At 40.9% G+C, this 20,315-nt stretch overlaps 1 protein-coding gene and 1 non-coding gene across 3 annotated transcripts in view; both read right to left on the minus strand.

Annotated features, from left to right (window-relative positions):
- DENND11 (DENN domain containing 11) overlaps positions 1-20,315 on the minus strand; it is a 49,542-nt gene that overhangs the window by 22,305 nt on the left and 6,922 nt on the right. For both annotated transcript variants that reach the window (XM_043872301.1, XM_043872300.1), the window contains exons 2-3: positions 8,327-8,426; positions 7,011-7,169 (exon numbers count right to left, since the gene is read on the minus strand). In XM_043872301.1, coding sequence (XP_043728236.1) covers positions 7,011-7,169; positions 8,327-8,421 — 254 coding nt within the window. In that variant the 5' untranslated portion in view covers positions 8,422-8,426. The remainder of the gene's footprint in view (positions 1-7,010; positions 7,170-8,326; positions 8,427-20,315) is intronic.
- TRNAE-CUC lies at positions 10,336-10,408 on the minus strand. The gene has a single exon. It is a non-coding gene; the product is annotated as a tRNA-Glu (tRNA).

The following is a 20,315-nucleotide window of genomic DNA, read 5'->3' on the forward strand; positions in this document are numbered from 1 at the left end:
TATCTCACCCAACAAAATAATAATGCTTTTAACACAAACTAATACGCAGTCCACTTTCAAATTATATCAACTGTCCCCTAAATGTTACAGTTGGTAGTTTCTATCATGATCTAAGCAAGATAAAAAATGTGGTTATGTGTTTAAGTCCCTTTTATTTTATAACACGCCCTCTTCATTTTTCTGACTAATCCTTTAAAATTATAAAACAGTTCTCCAATATATTCTGATTAATAAAAAAGAATCATAGGAAAGACTAATTAGGGAGATAGAGACGTCAAGAGTTGTGGATGAAATACTAACAAAAAAGGTTAGGGTATCATACGTAAAAATAAATATAAAACATAGATTCAGTATTTTAAAAAAACAAGTTAGTGAATTTTTATAGAAGTCACTGCTACAATCATGTATTATCCCTGGGTACACCTGGGCTTCTATCACTATGTTCTTTCCTCATACGCTCTCATGCAAGTCCTTCTCTCATGTTACCTGAGCTCTCTTTAATCATCAAGCTGGAAAACCTTTCTAGTTATGATTCAAAATCTCTAAGCCATATAAAAGTACTGAATACAGTGAAGAAAAAAAGAAAATGAAGAAAAATCTGCACAACAAACAAAAAGGAATGTTGAAAGACAAATGACAGCGGGCTTCCCTGCTGGCTCAGTGATAAAGAATCTGCCTGTCAATGCAGGAGACATGGGTTTGGTCCCTGATCTGGGAAGATCCCACATACCATGGAGCACCAAAGCCCATGTGCCACAAATATGGAGCCTGTGCTCTGGAGTCCAGGAGCTGCAACTGCTGAAGCCACCCACCCTCGGGCCTGTTCTCTGCAACAAGAGAAGCCACTGCAGTGAGAAGCCTGCGCACCCCAACCAGACAGCGACCCCCACTCTCAGCAACTAGAGAAAAGCCCAGGCAGCAACAAAGACCCAGCGCAGCCTAAATAAACAAATAATTTTTTAAGAGAGACAAATGACAAAGTGGAAAAATATTTTCCATTTATATCACAAAGAATAAATCTCCATACTATACAAAGAACTGTAAATTAATAAGAAAAGACCAATGACCAAAATATAATGTAGCAAAGGCTAGGAACAGTTCATGGAAAAAGAAATATAAATACCTCAAGCACATATAAAGGTGCTTGTCCTCACTCCTAAGAAAAATGTAAATTTATAATGTGTTTTATGGCTTCCCTGGTGGCTCAGATGGCAAAGAATCTGCCTGCAATGCAGGAGATGTGGGTTCGATCCCTGGTCCGGAAAGATACCCTGGAGAAGGGAATGGCAACCCACTCCAGTACTCTTGCCTAGGAAATCCCATGGACAGAGAGGAGCCTGGTGGGCTACAGTCCATGGGGTCACAAAAGAGTCAAACATGACCGAGAGAACAGAAACAACAACTGTGCTTTATGCATCAGAATGCCAAAAATCCAAAGTTGTATTTTTGTGTGGGCAATGCTGTGAGCAAACAGTATTCTCCTGCACTACTGCTGGGCATGTGAAATGGTACAATCTCTGTATAAAGCAACTTGAAAGTATCTATTAAAATTAGAAATACACATGCCCTTTGAATCACCAATTTCATTTCTAAAAACTTAATGTACACATATACTGCTCATGTGTGAAGGGATACTTGCTCACAGGTATCCAGTGCAGCAGCACCACAGAAAAAGACTGCAAACAACCAAATGTCTATCAGTAAGAAACCTGAGTGCCAAAGAATTGATACTTTTGTACTGTGGTGCTGGAGAAGACTCTTGAGAGTCCCTTGGACTGCAAGGAGATCAAACCAGTCCATCCTAAAGGAAATCAGTCCTGAAGATTCATTGGAAGGACTGATGCTGAAGCTGAAGCTCCAGTACTTTGGCCACCTGATGTGAAGAACTGACTCATTGGAAAAGACCCTGATGCTGGGAAAGATTGAAGGCAGGTGGAGAAGGGGACGACAGAGGATGAGATGGCTGGATGGCATCACTGACTCAATGGACATGAGTTTGAGCAAGCTCTGGAAGTTGGTGATGGATAGGGACGCCTGGCGTGCTGCAGTCCATGGGGTCACAAAAAGTTGGACATGACGTACTGACTGAACTAAACTGAAGAGACCTGATAAAGCAAGCAAGGTTCTTTTGTAATACAACCGTGAGAAACAGTGAAGAAGGTCTCTGTGTATGAATATGAAAAGATCTCCCAGATACACGGTTGAATGAACAAGGCAAGGTGCAGATAATGTGTATAATATGCTACTTTTTGTATGAAAGGGGGAAAATAAGAATGTACATTTGTATTTGTATATGTATAAACAAAGAGCTTAGGAAAGATGCAAGGGAAATGAGCGCGATGACCAGGATTACTGGATGGATGTGGGAACTCTGAATGTTTTGCTTTTTAATGCCAGTGGTTGATACTGCCACTCTCTTCTTCCCTTAGTAATAGAACCTTTCAGATTTTAGCTGACCACATGACCAGCCAGTTAAAAACCCCATTTCCTAAACTGTCTTGCTGCTAGGTGGGGCTAGTAACTAAAACCTGGCCAATGAAATGTGGGCAGAAGTTACGTGTTCAATTTCTAGGATTCCTGCAATGTCCCCCCTCTGGCAGCCTGGGACACGACCTGCTAACGGTGAATCAGTTTTTACCATGTGGGTGAGGACAATATTCTAGGAGATGGCAGGATACAAAACAGAAAGGCTTGGGTCCCAAAATGACCCAGTGGAACAAAGTCTGCCACACCAGACTACTTCCCTCTCTCTGGAATTATCATGCCAGAAAAGTTGTACTTCTGTCTCTGTATTTTGGGTCTCTTTTTTACAGCAACTTAGCCTGGACTCAGCTAAAGTAGAAAATGATATGTAGATATGAGTTTCCATGATCAACAATAGTGCATTGGCTTAGCAGCTGGCAAGGGAAAATGGTAAGAAAATAAACATTGCAGACTGACAAGCTGGTAATCCTTGTTATTACTGCAGCAAAAAAACTTCACTAGAGCGTCAATAACTTGTAAGATAAGCCATGTGTCATCTGAACTCGGGCCTTTAGGGCAAACAGTGAGAAACAGGGTACTGACGGCTCCTCAATGTTTTTAATGAGCTACTACAAGAGTTAAGATAAAAACAAGCAAGAACTGGTCAGCGTGCAAGCAGAAATAAATATAGCATAAGGGTGTACATTCTGAGTTCCAGAATATGAATTAGTTGCGACTCAAAACATTTGGGACTCAATGGGACTGGAAAAACCAATTTCTCTGGACCCAAAAAGCAGGAGGCCAAGATTTTCTCTCAAAGCCTCCAAGAAATTCTCCAGTTAACTATTCTCCACCAGACATGAAGGTAAGTTCATTTATAAAGATCAGATTTAGGCTACAGTCTCAAGACAGTTGCCATTAAAATGAGGCAAAGATGGGTTGGCCACGAGCAAAGAGCAGGAACTACTCCACAGTGCGCTGACTTAAAAGCTCAGACCCAGGAGAGATGTTTGGCAGTGGGTATTTTGACCTGGAACTGACTGGAAGCAAACAGCCCAGGAGCCTGCTGAGTTTCTGAGGGGTCTGGACTGCCGCATGCTTGGCCTTGTGTAAGCCTGGGACTTTTCTGGTCCCTTAAAGAAACCATTAGACTTCCAGACCTACACACACAGGAAACATGTTCTTAAGCTATGCAGCTTTCTCCAAAGTTCTCCAAAGCTCAATTTAAAAGCAGTTACAGTGGGAAACAGATAAAGAATCCCCTAGAAGGCAAAGTGGGGAGCCAGGGAGGAAAATGGACAAGGGGATTCTAGTGAGCAGAACCAAAGTGTAGCCAGAAGCTCCTGCTCTGTGACTACAGGAGGTCTTTGCCATCCCTGCTGGGCAGAATTCCATTATCGTTATGATCTAATGACCGCTCGTATTTCTCATTCTTTTTCAAACAGGAGTTTGTATTACGGCTCCTACTCTATCTTCTATGTTGCATTTGGGAGGTGGGGAGTGGAGGACTTGACTGTTCCTTCACAGCTTTTCAGAATAAGAGGAACCATATCCTGATTGCCTCATATCACACAGATACCTTAGATTTTAGACTGCCAGCATTAACTGGATGAGACTCTGATGTCTCAGGATGGAAGGAATGTGCTCTGTGTGTGGGAAGAAGAGTACACACAGATACTTGGGTTGCCAGGGGGGCACACTGAAGCAGAGGCTGCTAAAATTTCCCCTAAGACCATTCTTCTTCCTATACTGAACAGTTAACCCCGTGTTAACTGGTCACAAGGCCCCCCAGCCAGAGACGACCCTCCCTGGCGTCCTTTGCTGTCAGCTGTGTCTTTGTGATTGAAGACTTGACCGTGGGTTATGAGAAGTTATGTATGGAACCTCTGGCTTTTCCCTCCTACCTGTGGGCTGCAATGCAGATCTAGTGGTGGTGAGCAGCTCTCAACAGGTGAGAAGGGCATCTGAGAACACAAAAATCTCTCCTAGGAGAACAGTGTGGGCCCCGGATGATTGTGGGAACGTAGGCTGCCCACCCTGAACACCTGCCTACTTCTAGGCCATTTCATGGAGAAGAATCTTCTGTCTTATCTGAACCAGCGTATTTCAGGGCCTCTGTTAACCACCATTTAGCCAGGACTCTAACTAACATAATACCTCCTTATAATTTTCAGCTTTTGAACCATGAGAATGTATTGCCTCCTTGGGAAATTAATTTTTCAAAAGGAGTAATAATTTTTTTAAAGTGTCAAGATCCCAATAAAAATGTTCTTTTTCTCAGTATTACTTCTGAGACACAAAACTCAGGAAATATTTCAAATACAGAAAAGTATGTATCACAGCTCCAAAATGTAGAGGAGCAGTTAAAAAAAAAATTAGAAACATGCCAACTGCTCAACCACAGGGGATAAGGGAGTGGATTAATGGGACAGCTCTAACATTCGACAGCTATTAAAATAATCATCAGGGACTTCCCTGGTGGCCCAGTCATTATGAATCCGCCTGCCAATGCAGGGGACCCGGGTTTGATCCCTGCTCCGGGAAGATCCCATATGCTGTGGAACAACTAAGCCCGTGGACCACGACTACAGAGCCTGTGTGCTAGAGCCTGTGAGCCACAGCTTCTGTGCCCACATGCCACAACGACCAAAGCCCTCACACCCGAGAGCCTATGCTCCTCGACAAGAGAAGCCACTGCAGTGAGAAGCCCGTGGACCCCAACCAGAGAGTAGCCCCTGCTCGCCACAACTAGAGACAGCCCACGCGCAGCAAAGAAGACCCAGTGCAGCCAAAGATGAATAAATAATTTTTTAAACCATCAAAATGAAAAATATGCAGGACAATGGCAAGAAAACCTGAGCATAACTGGTGTTCCTGAAGAAGAAGGAAAAATGCAGAGAAAAAGTTGAGTATTTCATGGTAGAAGAAAAGGTTCCTGAAATTAAATCATGTCTCTGGATCAAAAAGGAAGAACTATTCCAGAAAAAACAAAAAACAAAAACCAAAAAAAGTTCAGAAACATCACAGATAAAGCATCTACAGGGACCTAGACAACAGAGGCTTTTCTGAAATAACCAATATCAGAAGACAGCAGAACAGTATTTACAGCATCCTGAGAAGAGAAGAGAAAAGATATAAGAATCTTATACCCAAGCCAAGAGTAAAGGGGAAAGACCAACAGCATTAAGCATGCAAGATTTCAGAGGAGGCAGCACCCACGATCCTTTTATGACAAAAAAAAAGTGCTTGATGGCAAAATCCAACCAAGAAATGTATCAGGAGCTCAGTAAGTCACAGTTAAGCCAGGGATGTGGTTGTAAACACATAAATGAGACTTAAGAATCATGGGAATTATGATTACAGAGCTAAATGTAATAAACCTCACAATATATAAAGTTAAGAAAAAAATTAGGGGAGGAGTTATGGGGAAAAGTATAACATAACTGACTGTCTACACCTAAAACACAACCTAAAAACACCAATGGCACCTACACAAAGATTTGTATACTTTATTGTATATATGCCATTTCTCAATAAGAATAACACTGTATCTTCATGTTTTTCAGAGTCTTGTCTTTAACTTGGGCAGAATATTCCAAGAAATAATACATCTTACTGTGAAAAAAATACTCAAAGTTTGACAATTTCTTCAGTTTCACTTACTCTTTTCCTCTGATATATACAAATACATTAAACCAATTCTACTTTTGGAAAATTATGTTTTTTAGAATGACATTCACTGAATATTGACAATGGATATTTCATCTTACTAAGTGCTAAGATTTGGGAGAATTTTAAAAGTTCATTTGTACTTTTAACTAATTTTTAAATAATAAACATCTTCCCCGCAAACTACATTTCATATTCTTCCAAAGATGCTGATCAAGAAAGACAGTTATATAAAAAATTAAAATAATGATACATTTTAAAAGGATGGGATGTTAAAGTATGTATAGTGTATGGTGCCAAGTATATAAATAATTTTTTAAAGTACACACACACGCGCATACCAGAAAAGAGGCAAATGTGCTAAAATTTTAACAATGCTTCAGGGATTAGTGATAGACTTCTTTCTCAAAAATCTGAAATAAAATTAGGTTACTCACATGATGGGGAAAAATATGAAATAGTAACAGTTTTGCAGCTTCTGTTAAAAATTCCCTTCCTATTAATTCCCTCCCATGATAACGATTACTCCAAATAATAAATGATGAGGTCTTAAAAGAGTTGAGGGTGGGAGTTGGAAGGGAGGTTTAATTGTGGTTGAGGGGAAGTAAAGATCACTGTACATGTCAACAAATTGATTAAACAAAACTGATGATAGTGTTAAACTGAAAGCAAAATAGACCCCAGCTTTCACTCGAGTGTGAAGGATCAGTACGCAGGACGCAGGCTGAAATACAAAGCCCACCGCCGGAGGCATGAAACGTGGCCACGGAAGTTCCCGGAGAGGCACCTACTGCTCTGATCGATGCACGACCTTTAACCCCGAGGGCTCATCACCATCACCCGCCGGCCCGCCGCCTCCCGCCCCGTGGCCCACGCACCGAACTTGGTTCTCCAGGAAGTGCATGTGCCGGTACAGCAGGGTGTAGGATGGAGACAGGATGCCCACGGACTTCATCCGCGCACCACGCTCCAGCTCGCTTTCCACCGGCATGTTGGCGAAGCAGGCCAGGCCGAAGAAGGGCCCCTTCCGGAAATAGCTAAAAGAGACCCAACATGTAGCATAGCTCAAAATCAGGAATTTTGGTTTTTTCCCTTGACAGGTGTGCTAAAGTCACTTCAGTGTCCAACTCTTTGCGACTCCATGGACTGTAGCCCACCAGGCTCCTCTGTCCATGGGGATTCTCCAGGCAAGGATACTGGAGTGGGTTGCATGCCCTCCTCCAAGGGATCTTCGCCACCCAGGGATGGAACCTGCATCTCTTATGTCTCCTGCATTGGCAGGCAGGTTCTTTACCACCAGGAGCATCTGGAAGTCCCTTGAGAGGCATCCCAAATAGAAGATATAACTGTGTCCAGGGCTCTACATGAGAAAGTTCAGCCTGAGAAAAACCTTTTTTAAGGGGGCGGATCTCAGGGGGACAATGAGCCCAAGCCATTCAACCTTACAGATGGGACAATCAAGGCTCAAAAAAAAACTGGAACTCACTAAGGGTTGTCCCACTGGAGCCAGGACTTGCTCTCTGAAAAGCCTGCTGTTCAGCTGCCCTTGACCCCAGATCAACTGCCTTTGACCATGACCTTCCTTTCCTGCATAACAGCTGACTTGATGTGTGACCTCTGTTTTATTAGCATAAACCGTGTTGATGCTCTCCTCGCTTCCTGAGTCTCTGATGTTTTCAATAGAACGTTTGACCAGAGCCGTCACTTGTTTTCCTTCCCCTTTCTCACAAGTGCCTGTCACGGTTTCAGCCCAATGAGAAGATGAAAGCTACTCTGTCACCCATATGTTCCAGTTGTTCCTCACAAGAATCTTAACCACACAGGACTACAAACTAGCCTTACTTAAAGCTGAAATTTCAAGTTTTAGCACATACATGTCTTGAGTTAACCCAAATGGAACCAAAACCTCAAGCGAGGTCATTAAAGCCAAACCTGAAGCGAGGATCAATCATCTCTTAGAAAAGGCAAGAACCTCTATGGCAGGACTTCTTAACGTTTTCGGGTCATGAGAACCTAACAAAAGCTTGGGAGCTTCTTATTACAAAACTGATATAAACACACAAACCGGTACATATATTTTCAGGGCACTTATACACACTTCCTAAAGATGCCCTGATGACAGCTCTTATTCTCTGGGGAAAGCAGAGGAGGAGAGAAAACAATGCAGGGCAGACTGGCAATCAGCACCACTTACATGAAATCAGACTGAATTTTATGGGATCCGCTGGCCATAGACTTGAACTCCACGCCTTCAAGGTCAATATCTTGGGGTAAGCACCATTCCACCATGTTTCCTGCAGGAAAGGGAAGACACAAGTTTGAAACAGACAAAAATCATTCAAAGGGCTTAGTGCAGGGCCGAGCGCATGTGGCTTCCAAGTAAATGAACTGCTGACTCAGCCACCAAAATGCAGCCTCATCCCTCCACTGGCCACAGGCTGGCAGAGTGCCTGAGTCATCCTGCGGGCCGGGAGATGGGCACTGAAGACACCTCTGATCTCTGCCTTTGAATGAACACAGTTCTTCCTAGCGAGGCTGCTGGGTTTGCTTCTGCCATTCTGCTTGGCCACCTCCCCATCTCCTTTGTTTTGTAGCCTCACATCTAGGTACACGTTTTGACCCTCCACCTCCATTTCCTGGTCTCATACTCTCTCCTTAACCCCTCAAGATCCTGCTTCCATCTTGCTTTCCTATAGCCACTAATGATTTTGACAAACCTCCAAACTCTTTTTTAAATTTATTTCTAAAATTTACTTATTTGGCCGCGCCAGGTTTTAGTTGCAGCATGCAGGATCTTTAGTTACAGCAAAAGGGATCTAGTTGCCCAGCCGGGGGTAAAACCTGAGCCCCACCCCTGCACCGGGAGTGCAGTCTTATCTGCTGAACCACTGGGAAGTCCCCCAAACTCTTTTCAATTCAAATTTTCATTGGTTTCATTGTGGCATTTGATAATTCCTCAAAAGTCTCTCCCATTTTTTCCTTGACTTCCATGATAGAACACTCTCTTGGTTCTTTTCCTTCCTTTCTGGTCAGTGTAGCTCTGCTGCCTTCCCTAGTTCTCCTCCCTCCTCAAATGAGGCTCTTCTCCAAGGTCCAGACACCAGTGCTTTGCTTTCAGAATTTAAGGGCTCATTCGCTTATCCCTAATTACTGAGTTTCTACTGAGCCAGACATTAGAGCTGTAAGTCAAATAAGACATAGTCCCTGAACTCAAACAGATTAGATTCCAGGGCTAGATAAAGAGATAAACAAGGAGACGGGTGATTACAGTTCTGGAGGTTATGTTAAATTCCATGACAGAGTATAATACGGGATTTTAGAATACAACAATGACAAGCTTCCATCAGATTGAGAGAATCGGAGAATTTCACAAGACCAGTGTTTCCTAGAGGCTTGGGAGGACACTACAGCATATGCCCTGCTGTTTTCTAGCATACTCAAAATTTTTCCAAATAAAAATATTAAGATACTTGTAAAGATTTCATTTTAGAACAAACTGCTCATCAACATGGCAAACCCTAATTTCCCAGGCAACAGAAATACCATTAATAATCCCAGACAACAATGCTTTTCAGATAACTGTTTAGGGCATCAGAGGTCCAACTGTATACACCCCAGGCTCTGAACCGGGTGGACATCACAGGGACTCAGCCTATTCTATATTCACAGCCTACAGCCCTTTCAAGTAATGTGTTTTCAAGAGAGGAATCATAAACCCCAATGATGAGCTAAAACAAAAAGCGTGGAAAAAGGAGTTATGATTTCACACAACAGAAAGGCTAGACCAACGTATTTGTCAGGGTTAAAGACAAGAAAAAGCATGCTGCATGCTGAACCAGGGGTAAGCATGGGGAGAAAGGTTTCCAGCACCAAGGTCCCCCGACATGCCTCTCTTTCCTCTTAGCATCCATGTCTACTGTCTCTTAAGTCCAGTGGCTTCCACCCTGCGTTGTACCTCAGGAAACCCAGGAAACTTACAAATGTGCTGAGACCCACTCCAAATCTACACGATCTACTCCAGATCTATGATCTGTGCCACGTGGCTGCATCTGCTAATAAGCCTCCTGTGTACAAAGTCCCAACTCTTTTTTAAAATAATATTTATTTATTTATTTGGCTGCACCAGGTCTTAGTTGCAGCATACAGGATCTTCGATCTTTGATGTGGCATGCAGGCTCTCTAGTTGCAGCATGTGGGATCTAGTTCCCCAACCAGGGATCGAACCTGGGCACCCTGCATTGAGAGCACAGAGTCTTAGCCACTGGACCACCAGGGAAGTCCCCAGGGTCCTAACCCTTCATGATGGCAACATATGTCCAGCCGAAGAGAGGGACAGCCTGCAGTGACCCTCTAGGAGACCCTGTCCTCTCACATCTGCTTCTTCTAGTATCTGCTGCCTTGTTCCATGCCCCCATGCCACTCCATACGAGGGATCAACTTGCTCTAACTTAATTCCCTTCCTCTAATCCAGCAGGTCCATGAGCACTCAATGACTTGTTAAAACATTAATGCAGCTAAACGTTGTCCAGAAGGATAAGTTTAGAAAAGTGCACAGATCAGAACTGTGTGGCACAGTGAGTTTTCCCAATGTGAACATACCTGGCTGAGCAGAACCCAGACCAAGAAGCAGGACATTATCAGTACAGCAGAAACCCATCTGAGTCACTAGCCCTCTCTCAAGGCTAACTATTAGCCTGACTTCCAACACCACAAATGAGCTTTGCTGTTTTTGAAATTTACAAAAATGCAATCATCATTTGTATTCGTGTCTTTTTTTTGCTCCATATTTTTTGCAAGATTCATCCATGGGGATGCATATAGCAACATTTTGTTAATTTATTATTTCCACCCTATGCTAGTGACACAACTTACATATCTACTTAACTGTTGACGCACACTTAGCTTATTTCTTATTTGAAGCCATTAGAAACAGCACTGCTGTAAACAATTCCATACTTGTCATCTGGTGACTGCACATGCAGTAGCTTTGTAACGCATGACCGGGCTGGGCTAATACACATTTCTCAGAATTCCCTTCTTTGTACGTTTTCAGTTGAGACGGGGAAGGGGAAGTGAAGCCATATTATGTTTCTGTGGGAAGGTCAGTGAGGGAGCTTCAGGTAAGCTGACACCTGTTGTTGCTTATCGTGTAGGCTCATCACACCCTGGTGGGGCAGGGGCACCAGGTCTGCTGCTGATGGATCTCCCTTCCCTGGACCCTCTTTCGGCTTCTGACTCACTCCCCAGGTACACGCTTAGTTCCACAAGGAAGGGCATCAGCGTCATCGGGTCAGGACACCACGTCATTAGAACTGGAGGCAATGACAGCCTGACTTGTCGTTCCCACCCACTCTCATGAGCTGCAGCTTATTCTCCTTTTCCAATTTCTTCTGCTTTACTCAAGAGACCTCCAGCTCCGCAATCAGATACAAAGACAGCAGCCTTACACAGACTATCTACCCAGCTCCCACAAACGCACAAGTTCAATAAATCCCTTTATTTATCTCCAGTGGTTCTGTTTCTTTGACTAAACCTTGATTTTGACTGACACAATGTGCACACGTTTCTGTTGACAAAATCCCTGGGAGTGAAAGTCTTGTAAAAATGTTTGCATTGCTGCAAACTAAGAAAAAACTTCAATAATTCCCAAAGCAGTGTTTCCCAAAGCTAAGGGCTTCAGCAAATATATATATATATACAAAGGGATTTTTCAGGTTAAACAAAGACAGACATGTTCTTTTACTGCAGAACTTCTCAGAGCCTTTAATGCTATTCCGCATTATGAATATCTATGAGATCAATACCATGCTTAAAATTCCAAAATTATTCTGCTGATAAACCTATTTTTAAGTAGCATCTGAAGGGTTCAATCTTACAGAAGGCTCTTTTTTATAAAAGAAGTACTAGTATGTAAGGGGCTGCAAGTTGACTCTTAGTACATATCACTCCACCTTTCTTATAGGGAATAAAACTTATTCTTAGCATGGCATATGGTCTTCCAAATGATGACTATGTTTCTCTGCACCTTCTTGTAAATAGGTATGGCTACACAAGCAAATTCTGGCTAATGGGATCTAGACAGAAATAAGGTGTGTCTTTCTAAAACATGCCTTAAAAGAAAGGCGCATGCTGCCCCCTTCTTCCATCCTATTGCCTGGCATGTGGATGTAGAGACAAGCCATCTTGCATCACACAGGTGAGGGCATCAGCCCACATATCACAGCGGGGATGATGGAGCGATAGCCAGCATGAGTCTAGGTCCCCGGATGACCTCATGGACCTGAGCCGGCACTCCAGCCCTGGACCACTGATCTCCTGTTAAGTGAAAGCTAAACTTTTATCTTGATTAAGTCACTGTTAATTTGGGTCTCTGGTATTCATCTTTCCTGGTGGCTCAGTGGTAAAGAATCTGCCTGCCAATGCAGAAGACATGGGTTCGATCCATGGGTTGGGAGATCCCCTGGAGAAGGAAATGGCAACCCACTCCAGTATTCTTGCCTGGGAAATCCCATGAACAGAGAAACCTGGCGGGCTACAGTCCATGGGGTCGCAAAAAGTCAGACATGAATGAGCGAATGAGCACGTACACTTCTGGTATTCATGGCCAAACATATATCTTAATATACGTTAGTACATATATTAATGTAGCTTATACAGCTTAATACAGCTGATCTGAAGAATAAAGCCCCCAATTCCTCAGCCTAGCTCTCATAGCTTCTTTCCTATTCTTCTGTGCCTGGCCAACTCTCATACAGAAATTGAAAGAATCAGATGAAGGGAATGACACTCTGCTATTTTCATCCTTCACTGCCAGATGGATGCAAGCCCCTCTTGGTTGGGAAGGAAGGTCCATCACGGTCAGGCTGAATCACAGAATGGAGTGTGGACTCCAGGACACCACTCTGGGAACAGTTCTTTATCCCACAGAAAGAACATTTCTGCTGACATACTCCTTGAATGAAAGGAAAGTAGATAAATCTACTATGGCCCTCATCCCAGCCTAATACAATCACTGTCTTAGATGTCTGTCTCCCCAGGAGACTGGACTTCTTAAAGGCAGGAACTCTGTTTGTTTATCTTTATGTCCCAACAGAGCACAGTGCTTAGCATATGACAGGATGAACATTAAAACAAAAACCCAGCTTTACTGAGGACAAGCGTGATTTTAAAAAGCTAGTGGTAATGATAGCGTGGTTTTTTAAAACGTTTTTGTTTTTTAACGTGGGACTGTTTTTAAAGTCTTTATTGAATATGTTACAATATTGCTTCTGTTTTATGTTTTTGGTTTTTTGGTCGCAAGGCATGTGTGGTCTTAGCTCCCCAACCAGAGATTGAATCTGTACCCGCTGCACTGGAAGGTGACGTCTTATCCAATGAATCACGAGGGATGTCCTAGATATTGTAGTTAGGTAGAAAAATGCCCTTTTTCTCAGGACGTTTATACTGAAAGGAGTGAAGTCATGTCTGCATTTAGTTTCAAATGGTTGAGGAAAAGAGTTTATATCCGCATTTAGTAAGTTCTGATACAATGCTTCCTGAATTTGTGTCAGTTGATATATATTGAGAATAATGTGCCCACAGGGAATTTCACATCTGCTAATGCTAATAGATTCAATGTGATCTCAATGAAAACCCCAGTAAGCTGTTTGTGGATATTGACAAGTTAATTCTAAAGTTTACATGGAAAGGCACAAGGCTGAAATTAGCCAACATGATGCTGAAGAGAACTAACACTACCTGATTCTAAGACTGACTATAAAGCTACAGGAATCCAGAAATGTGGTATTGGCCCAAAAAGATCAATGGAAGACAACAGACAGCCCCAAAATATACCCACATGAATACAATCAACTGATCTTTGCCAAAGGAGCTAAGGTCATAAAATGGGAAAAAAGACAGTCTTTTCAAAAAGTGGTGTTAGAACAACTGGACATACATATGAAAAAAATGAATCCAGACACAGACCTTACACTTTACACAAAAATTAACTCAATGTGAATAGTATGCTTAAATGTAAAATGCAAAATTATAAAACTTCTAGAATATTGGATAAAATCTAGGTGACTTTGGGTTTAGCAATATTTTTAGATACAACACCAAAAGTATCATCCACGAAAAAAAAATTGGTTAGTTGTCCTTCATTAAAATTAAAAACTTCTCATCTGTGAAAGATGCTATTAAGAGAATAAAAAGACAAACTAATGATGGGGCAAAATATCTGCAAAAACATATCTGATAAAGGCTTAAATCCAAATACCCAAAGAACTCTTACAACTCAACAATAAGAAAACAACTCAATTTAAAAAATGGACAAAAGATCTAAATAGACCTCTCACCAAAGAAGATAGGCAGATGGCAAACACACACGTGAAAACCTGCTCAATAGCGCATCATCAAGGAACTGCCAATTAAAACAACAAGATCCTATTATACACATATTAGAATGGTCAAAGTCCAAGGGCTTCTTCCCTGGTGGCTCAGACTGTAAAGAATCCTACTGCAATGCAGGAGACCTGGGTTCAACCCCTGGCTTGGGAAGATCCCCTGGAGGAGGAAATGGCAGTCCACTCAGGTATTCTTGCCTGGAGAACCCCCATGGACAAAGGAGCCTGGCGGGCTACAGTTCTTGGGGTCGCAAAGAGTTGGACACGACTGAGTGACTAAGCATACACAGGATGGTCAAAATTCAAAACGCTGAAAACACCAAACACTGACGAGGATGCGGATCCACAGGAAACCTCGTCCACTGCTGGTGGGGGTGCAAAATGGTACAGCCACTTCAAACGACAGTTTGACAGTTTAGTTTACAAAATTAAAGCCAGCAACCATGCTCCTTTGTATTTATCCAATGAGTTGAAAACTTATGTCCACACAAAAGCCTGTACATTGATGTTTACAACAGTTTTACGTACAATTGCCAACAACTGGAAGCAACCAACATGTCCTTCAAAAAGGTGAATGGATTAAAAAACTGTGGGCTATCCATATAGAACACACTGCGCTGGGCTTAGTCACTCAGTCGTGTCCAACTCTTTGCGACCCCATGAACCTTAGCCCGCCAGGCTCCTCTGTCCATGGGATTCTCCAGGCAAGAATACTGGAGTAGGTTGCCATGCCCTCCTCCAGGGGTTCTTCCCAACCCAGGAATCGAACCCAGATCTCCCACATTGCAGGCAGATTCTTAACCATCCGTGTCAACAAAACACTATTCAACAACAAAAGGAAATGAGCCATCAAGCCACACAAAGGCATGCAGGGAACTTCTTAAAAGCATATTGCTAAGTGAAAGAAGCCAGTCTGAAAAAGATATACTCTGTATAATCCTAACTATATGACATTTTGGAAAGGAAAAACGACATACAGTAAAAAAAAAAAAAAAAAAAAAAAAAGATCTGGGGGTAATCAGGGATGAATAACCAGAGCACAGAGGATTTTTAGGGCAGTAAAATTATTCTGTATGATACTGTTATGGTAGATAAACTAACACTGTGCATTTTTCAAAACCCATAGAAAGTACAACACAAAGAATGAACCCTAATGAAACTATGAACTTCAGTTGATAATAATGTATGAATATTGGTTCAACAATATGCACACACATATGTTCAACAAATACGCCACACTAATGCCAGATGTCAATAACAGGTAATGTAGGTGGGTGGGTAAGGGAAGAAGGTATATGATATGGAAATTCTGTATTTTCTGCTTAATTTTCCTATAAACCTAAAACTGTTAAAAATAAAATGTATTAATTAAAAAAGCTAATAAATGAACTAACCTAGGTTAATTATCCTGGGGGTAGAAATGATATTGTGGTTAGGCAGGATAATGGCCTTTTTCTTAGGAGATTTATACTTAAGTATTTAGAAATGAAATGCCATGATGCCTGCAAGTTACTTTCAAACAGTTCAGAAAAAAAGTAGATCTACACATCCTCAGTTCTGCTATAATGCTGGCTGAATTTGTTCCAAAGCAGTTGACATATTAACAGTTTGATCACAGAGAATTTGATGTGTGCTGATACATGATTTTGATCTCAAGGATTACAATGTACATACAGAAAACTGCACCCAGCTGCAGAAATACACAAGATGAATTCCAACACATCACTCAAACCCCTGCCTGCTACCTCGGTTCACCATGTGTATTCTGAGCCACATTTAACTCCTCTAGTGTTACGACCTTCTATCCAATTTCACAAAGCCCTTTTCCACTGCTTCATAATAACTCACAAGCTCCACCCTTCCAACAACCACCTTTGTAAGCAAACCACACATCTTTTTTTTTTAAAGTAGAGTGCCATATTTAAAGTAGTGATGTATTTCTTAACTATTTAATATATGTACAGCCATCCTACCACTTTTTATTACATTCCCATCTTTAAAGTGTTACTCACAAGGTTTTTAAGTGTTGTGCCCGTCACCCCACCTTCCCCACAAGCCCTGTGGTTTTTACTGCAGGATTTGCTTAGCACAGTGGTTTTTAGAAATGCATATTTCACATGGTGGAACTGACTTTACAAGGATAAAGCAAATATGGCAAAATGTCAACAAACGGGGAGTGAAGGGTATACCTAAGTGAGGGATATACAGGTTTTTAAATTTTCCTAAGGTGTAAAAAAATTCAACATATGAGAGGAAGACAAGATGACAGAGTAGAAGGACTTGAGCTTACCTCCTCTCACAAAAACACCAAAATCACAACTACCTGCTCAACAACTATCAACAAAAAAAAAGACTGGAACCTATCAAAAAAGATACTCTATATCCAAAGACAAAAAAAAAGTCGCAACGAGATGCTCTTCCAAGGATAAACCAGGAAGAAATAGCAAATATGAACAGACTAATCACAAGTACTGAAATTGAAACTGTGATTTAAAAACTTCCAACTACAGAAGTCCAAGGCTAATGACTTCACAGGTGAATTCTATCAAACATTTAGAGATGAGTTAACACCTATCCTTATGAAACTCTTCCAAAAAACTAAGGAGAAAGGAACACTCCCAAACTCATTCTATTAGGCCACCATCACCCTGATACCAAAACCAGGCAAAACCAACACAAAAAAAGAAAATTACAGGCCAACATAACTGATGAATACAAATGCAAAAACCTTCAACAAAATACTAGCAAACCAAATCCAACAATACATTAAAAAGATCATACACCATGATCAAGTGGGATTTATCCCAAGAATGCAAGGATTTTTCAATATCCACAAAACAATTATTGTGATATACCACATTAACAAACTGAAGAATAAAAACCATATGATCATCTCAATAGATGCAGAAAAAGCTTTTGACAAAATTCAACACCAGTTTATGAATTTAAAAAAAAAAAAAAAACTCTCTCCAGAAAGTAGACACAGAGGGAACCTACCTCAACATAATAAAGGCCATAAATGACAAACCCACAGCTAACATCATACTCAATGGTGAAAACATGAAAGCATTTCCTCTAAGATCAGGAACAAGACATGGATGTCTACTCTTGCCACTTTAATTCAACGTAGCTTTGGAAGTCCTAGCCATGGCAAACAGGAAAAAAAGAAATAAAAGGAATCCAAACTGGAAAAGAAGTTAAACTGTCACTGTTTTCAAATGACATGATACCATACATGGAAGATCCTAAAGATGCTAGTAATACCAGAAAACTACTAGAGTTCATCAACAAATTCAGTAAGGTTACAAGATACAAAACTAATACAGAAATTTCCTGCATTTCTATACACTAACAACAAAAGATTAGAAAGAGAAAATAAGGAAATAATTCCACTTACAATTGCATCAAAAAAATAAAATACCTAGGAATAAACCTACCTGAGGGAAAAGATCTGTACTCTAAAACACTGTAAGATGCTAATGAAAGAAACTTAAGATAACACAAGCAGATGCAAAGATATGCCATGTTCTTGGATTGGAAGAATCAACACTATTAGGATGCTTATACTATCTAAGGCAATCTATAGATTCAATATAATCCCTATCAAATTACCAATGGCATTTTTCAACAAACAAGCTTTTTTTTTTTTTTTAATTTGTATGAAAATACAGAAGGCCCTGAATAGCCAAAGCAATCCTGAGAAAGACAAATGGAGCTGGCTCCCTGACTTTAAACCACAAAGCTATGCTAATAAAACAGTATGGTACTGGCACAAACACAGAAACATACATCAATGGAACAGGAAGCCCAGAAATAAACCCACACACCTATGGTCAATTAATCTAGGACAAAGAAGGCAAGAAGGTACAATGGAGAAAAAGCAGTCTCTTCAATAAGTGGTGCTGGGAAAACTGGCCAGCTACATGTTAGAACATTCTCTAACACCATACACAAAAATAAACTCAAAATTGATTAAAGACCTACAGGTAAGGCCAGATACTATAAAACTCTTAGAGGAAAACATAGGCAGAACACTCTTTGACATAAATTACAGTAATATCTTTTTGGATCCACCTCTGAGAGTAATGAAAGTAAAAACAAAAATAAACAAATGGAACCTAATTAAACCTAAAAAGCTTTTGCACAGCAAGGGAATCATAAACAAACTGAAAAGAGAACCCACACAATGGGAGAAAATATTTGCAAACAAAGTGACTGACAAGGAATTAATCTCCAAAATATACAAACAGCTCATGCAACTCAACATTAAAAAACCAACAGCCCAATCAAGAAGTGGGTGCTCAGTTGCTCAGTCATGTCTGACTCTTTGCTACCCATGAACTGCAGCCTGCCAGACTCCTCTGTCCATGGGATTTTCCAGGCAAGAACTGTAGAGTGGGTTTCCATTTCCTTCTCCAAAGAAGTGGGTGGAAGATCTAACTATGCATTTCTCCAAAGAAGATCTACAGATGGCCAATAGGCATACAAAAAGATGCTCAAGATCACTAATCATTAGAGAAATGCATATCAAAACTACAATGAGGCACCACCTCACATCAGTCAGAATGGCCAACATCAAAAAGTCTACAAATAAATGCTGGAGAGGGTGTGGAGAAAAAGGAACCCTTCTATATTGTTGACAAGAAGGTAAACTGGTACATCCATGATGGACAACAGTATGTGTGAAAGTCACTCAGTCATGTCTGACTCTTTGTGACCCCATGGACTGAAGACTATACAGTCCATGGAATTCTCCAGGCCAGAATACAGGAGTGGTAGCCTTTCCCTTCTCCAGGGGATCTTCCCAACCCAGGGATCGAACCCAGGTCTTCCGCATTGCAGGCAGATTCTTTACCAGCTGAGCCACACGGGAAGCATGGACAACAGTATAGAGGTTCCTTAAAAAATACCTACCATATGATCTAGCAATCCGAGTTCTGGGCATGTATCTGGAGAAAACTATAATTCAAAAAGATACATGCACACCAATGTTCACTGTAGCCCTATTTACTATTTACAATAGCCAAGACAACCCAAATGTCCACAGACAGATGAATGGCTAAAGAAGGTGTGGTATGTATCAATAGATACAATTAAATATTAGTCATAAAAAAGAATGAAATAATGCCACTTGCTGCAACATGAATGGACCTAGAGATTATCACACCAAGTGGATTAAGTCAGAGAAAGACAAATGCCATATATTTGTATGTGGAATCTAAGAAGATGATACAAATGAACTTATTTACAAAACAGAGACAGACTCACAGGCTTTGAAAACAAATTTATGGTACCAAAGGGGAAAGGTGAGGAGGTAAGATAAATTAGGAGTTAGGTATTAACATATACAAACTACTATGTATAAAACAATCAATAGGGACCTACTGTATAGCACAGGGAACTCAATATTCTATAATAACCTATATGAGGAAAGAATCTGAAAAAGAATGGATATATGTCTATGCATAACAGAAACACTTTGCTGTACATCTGAAACAACACTGCAAATCAACTATACCCCAGTACAAAAGAAAAATTAAAAAACATATCCTATGAATAAAGGATCATAACTGAAATAACAGAGGTGGGGAAAACCATAAGCTAAGCATAAAGGACTCTGCAAAAACAAAAAATAATTGAGACAATGAGTTATATTTAGGGGGATGAAGCAGCATGATGGCTAAAGGTCATTCTTTAACAGAAAGAAAATACGATGCTCAAAAATTAGAAACCCATTTATATAAGAAACTTGTATAGGCCTAAAGGAAAGTGATTTTGCAAAAATAACAATCCTGTGGT

Source organism: Cervus elaphus, chromosome 18 (genome assembly GCF_910594005.1).
Source record: "Cervus elaphus chromosome 18, mCerEla1.1, whole genome shotgun sequence".
NCBI lineage: Eukaryota > Metazoa > Chordata > Mammalia > Artiodactyla > Cervidae > Cervus > Cervus elaphus.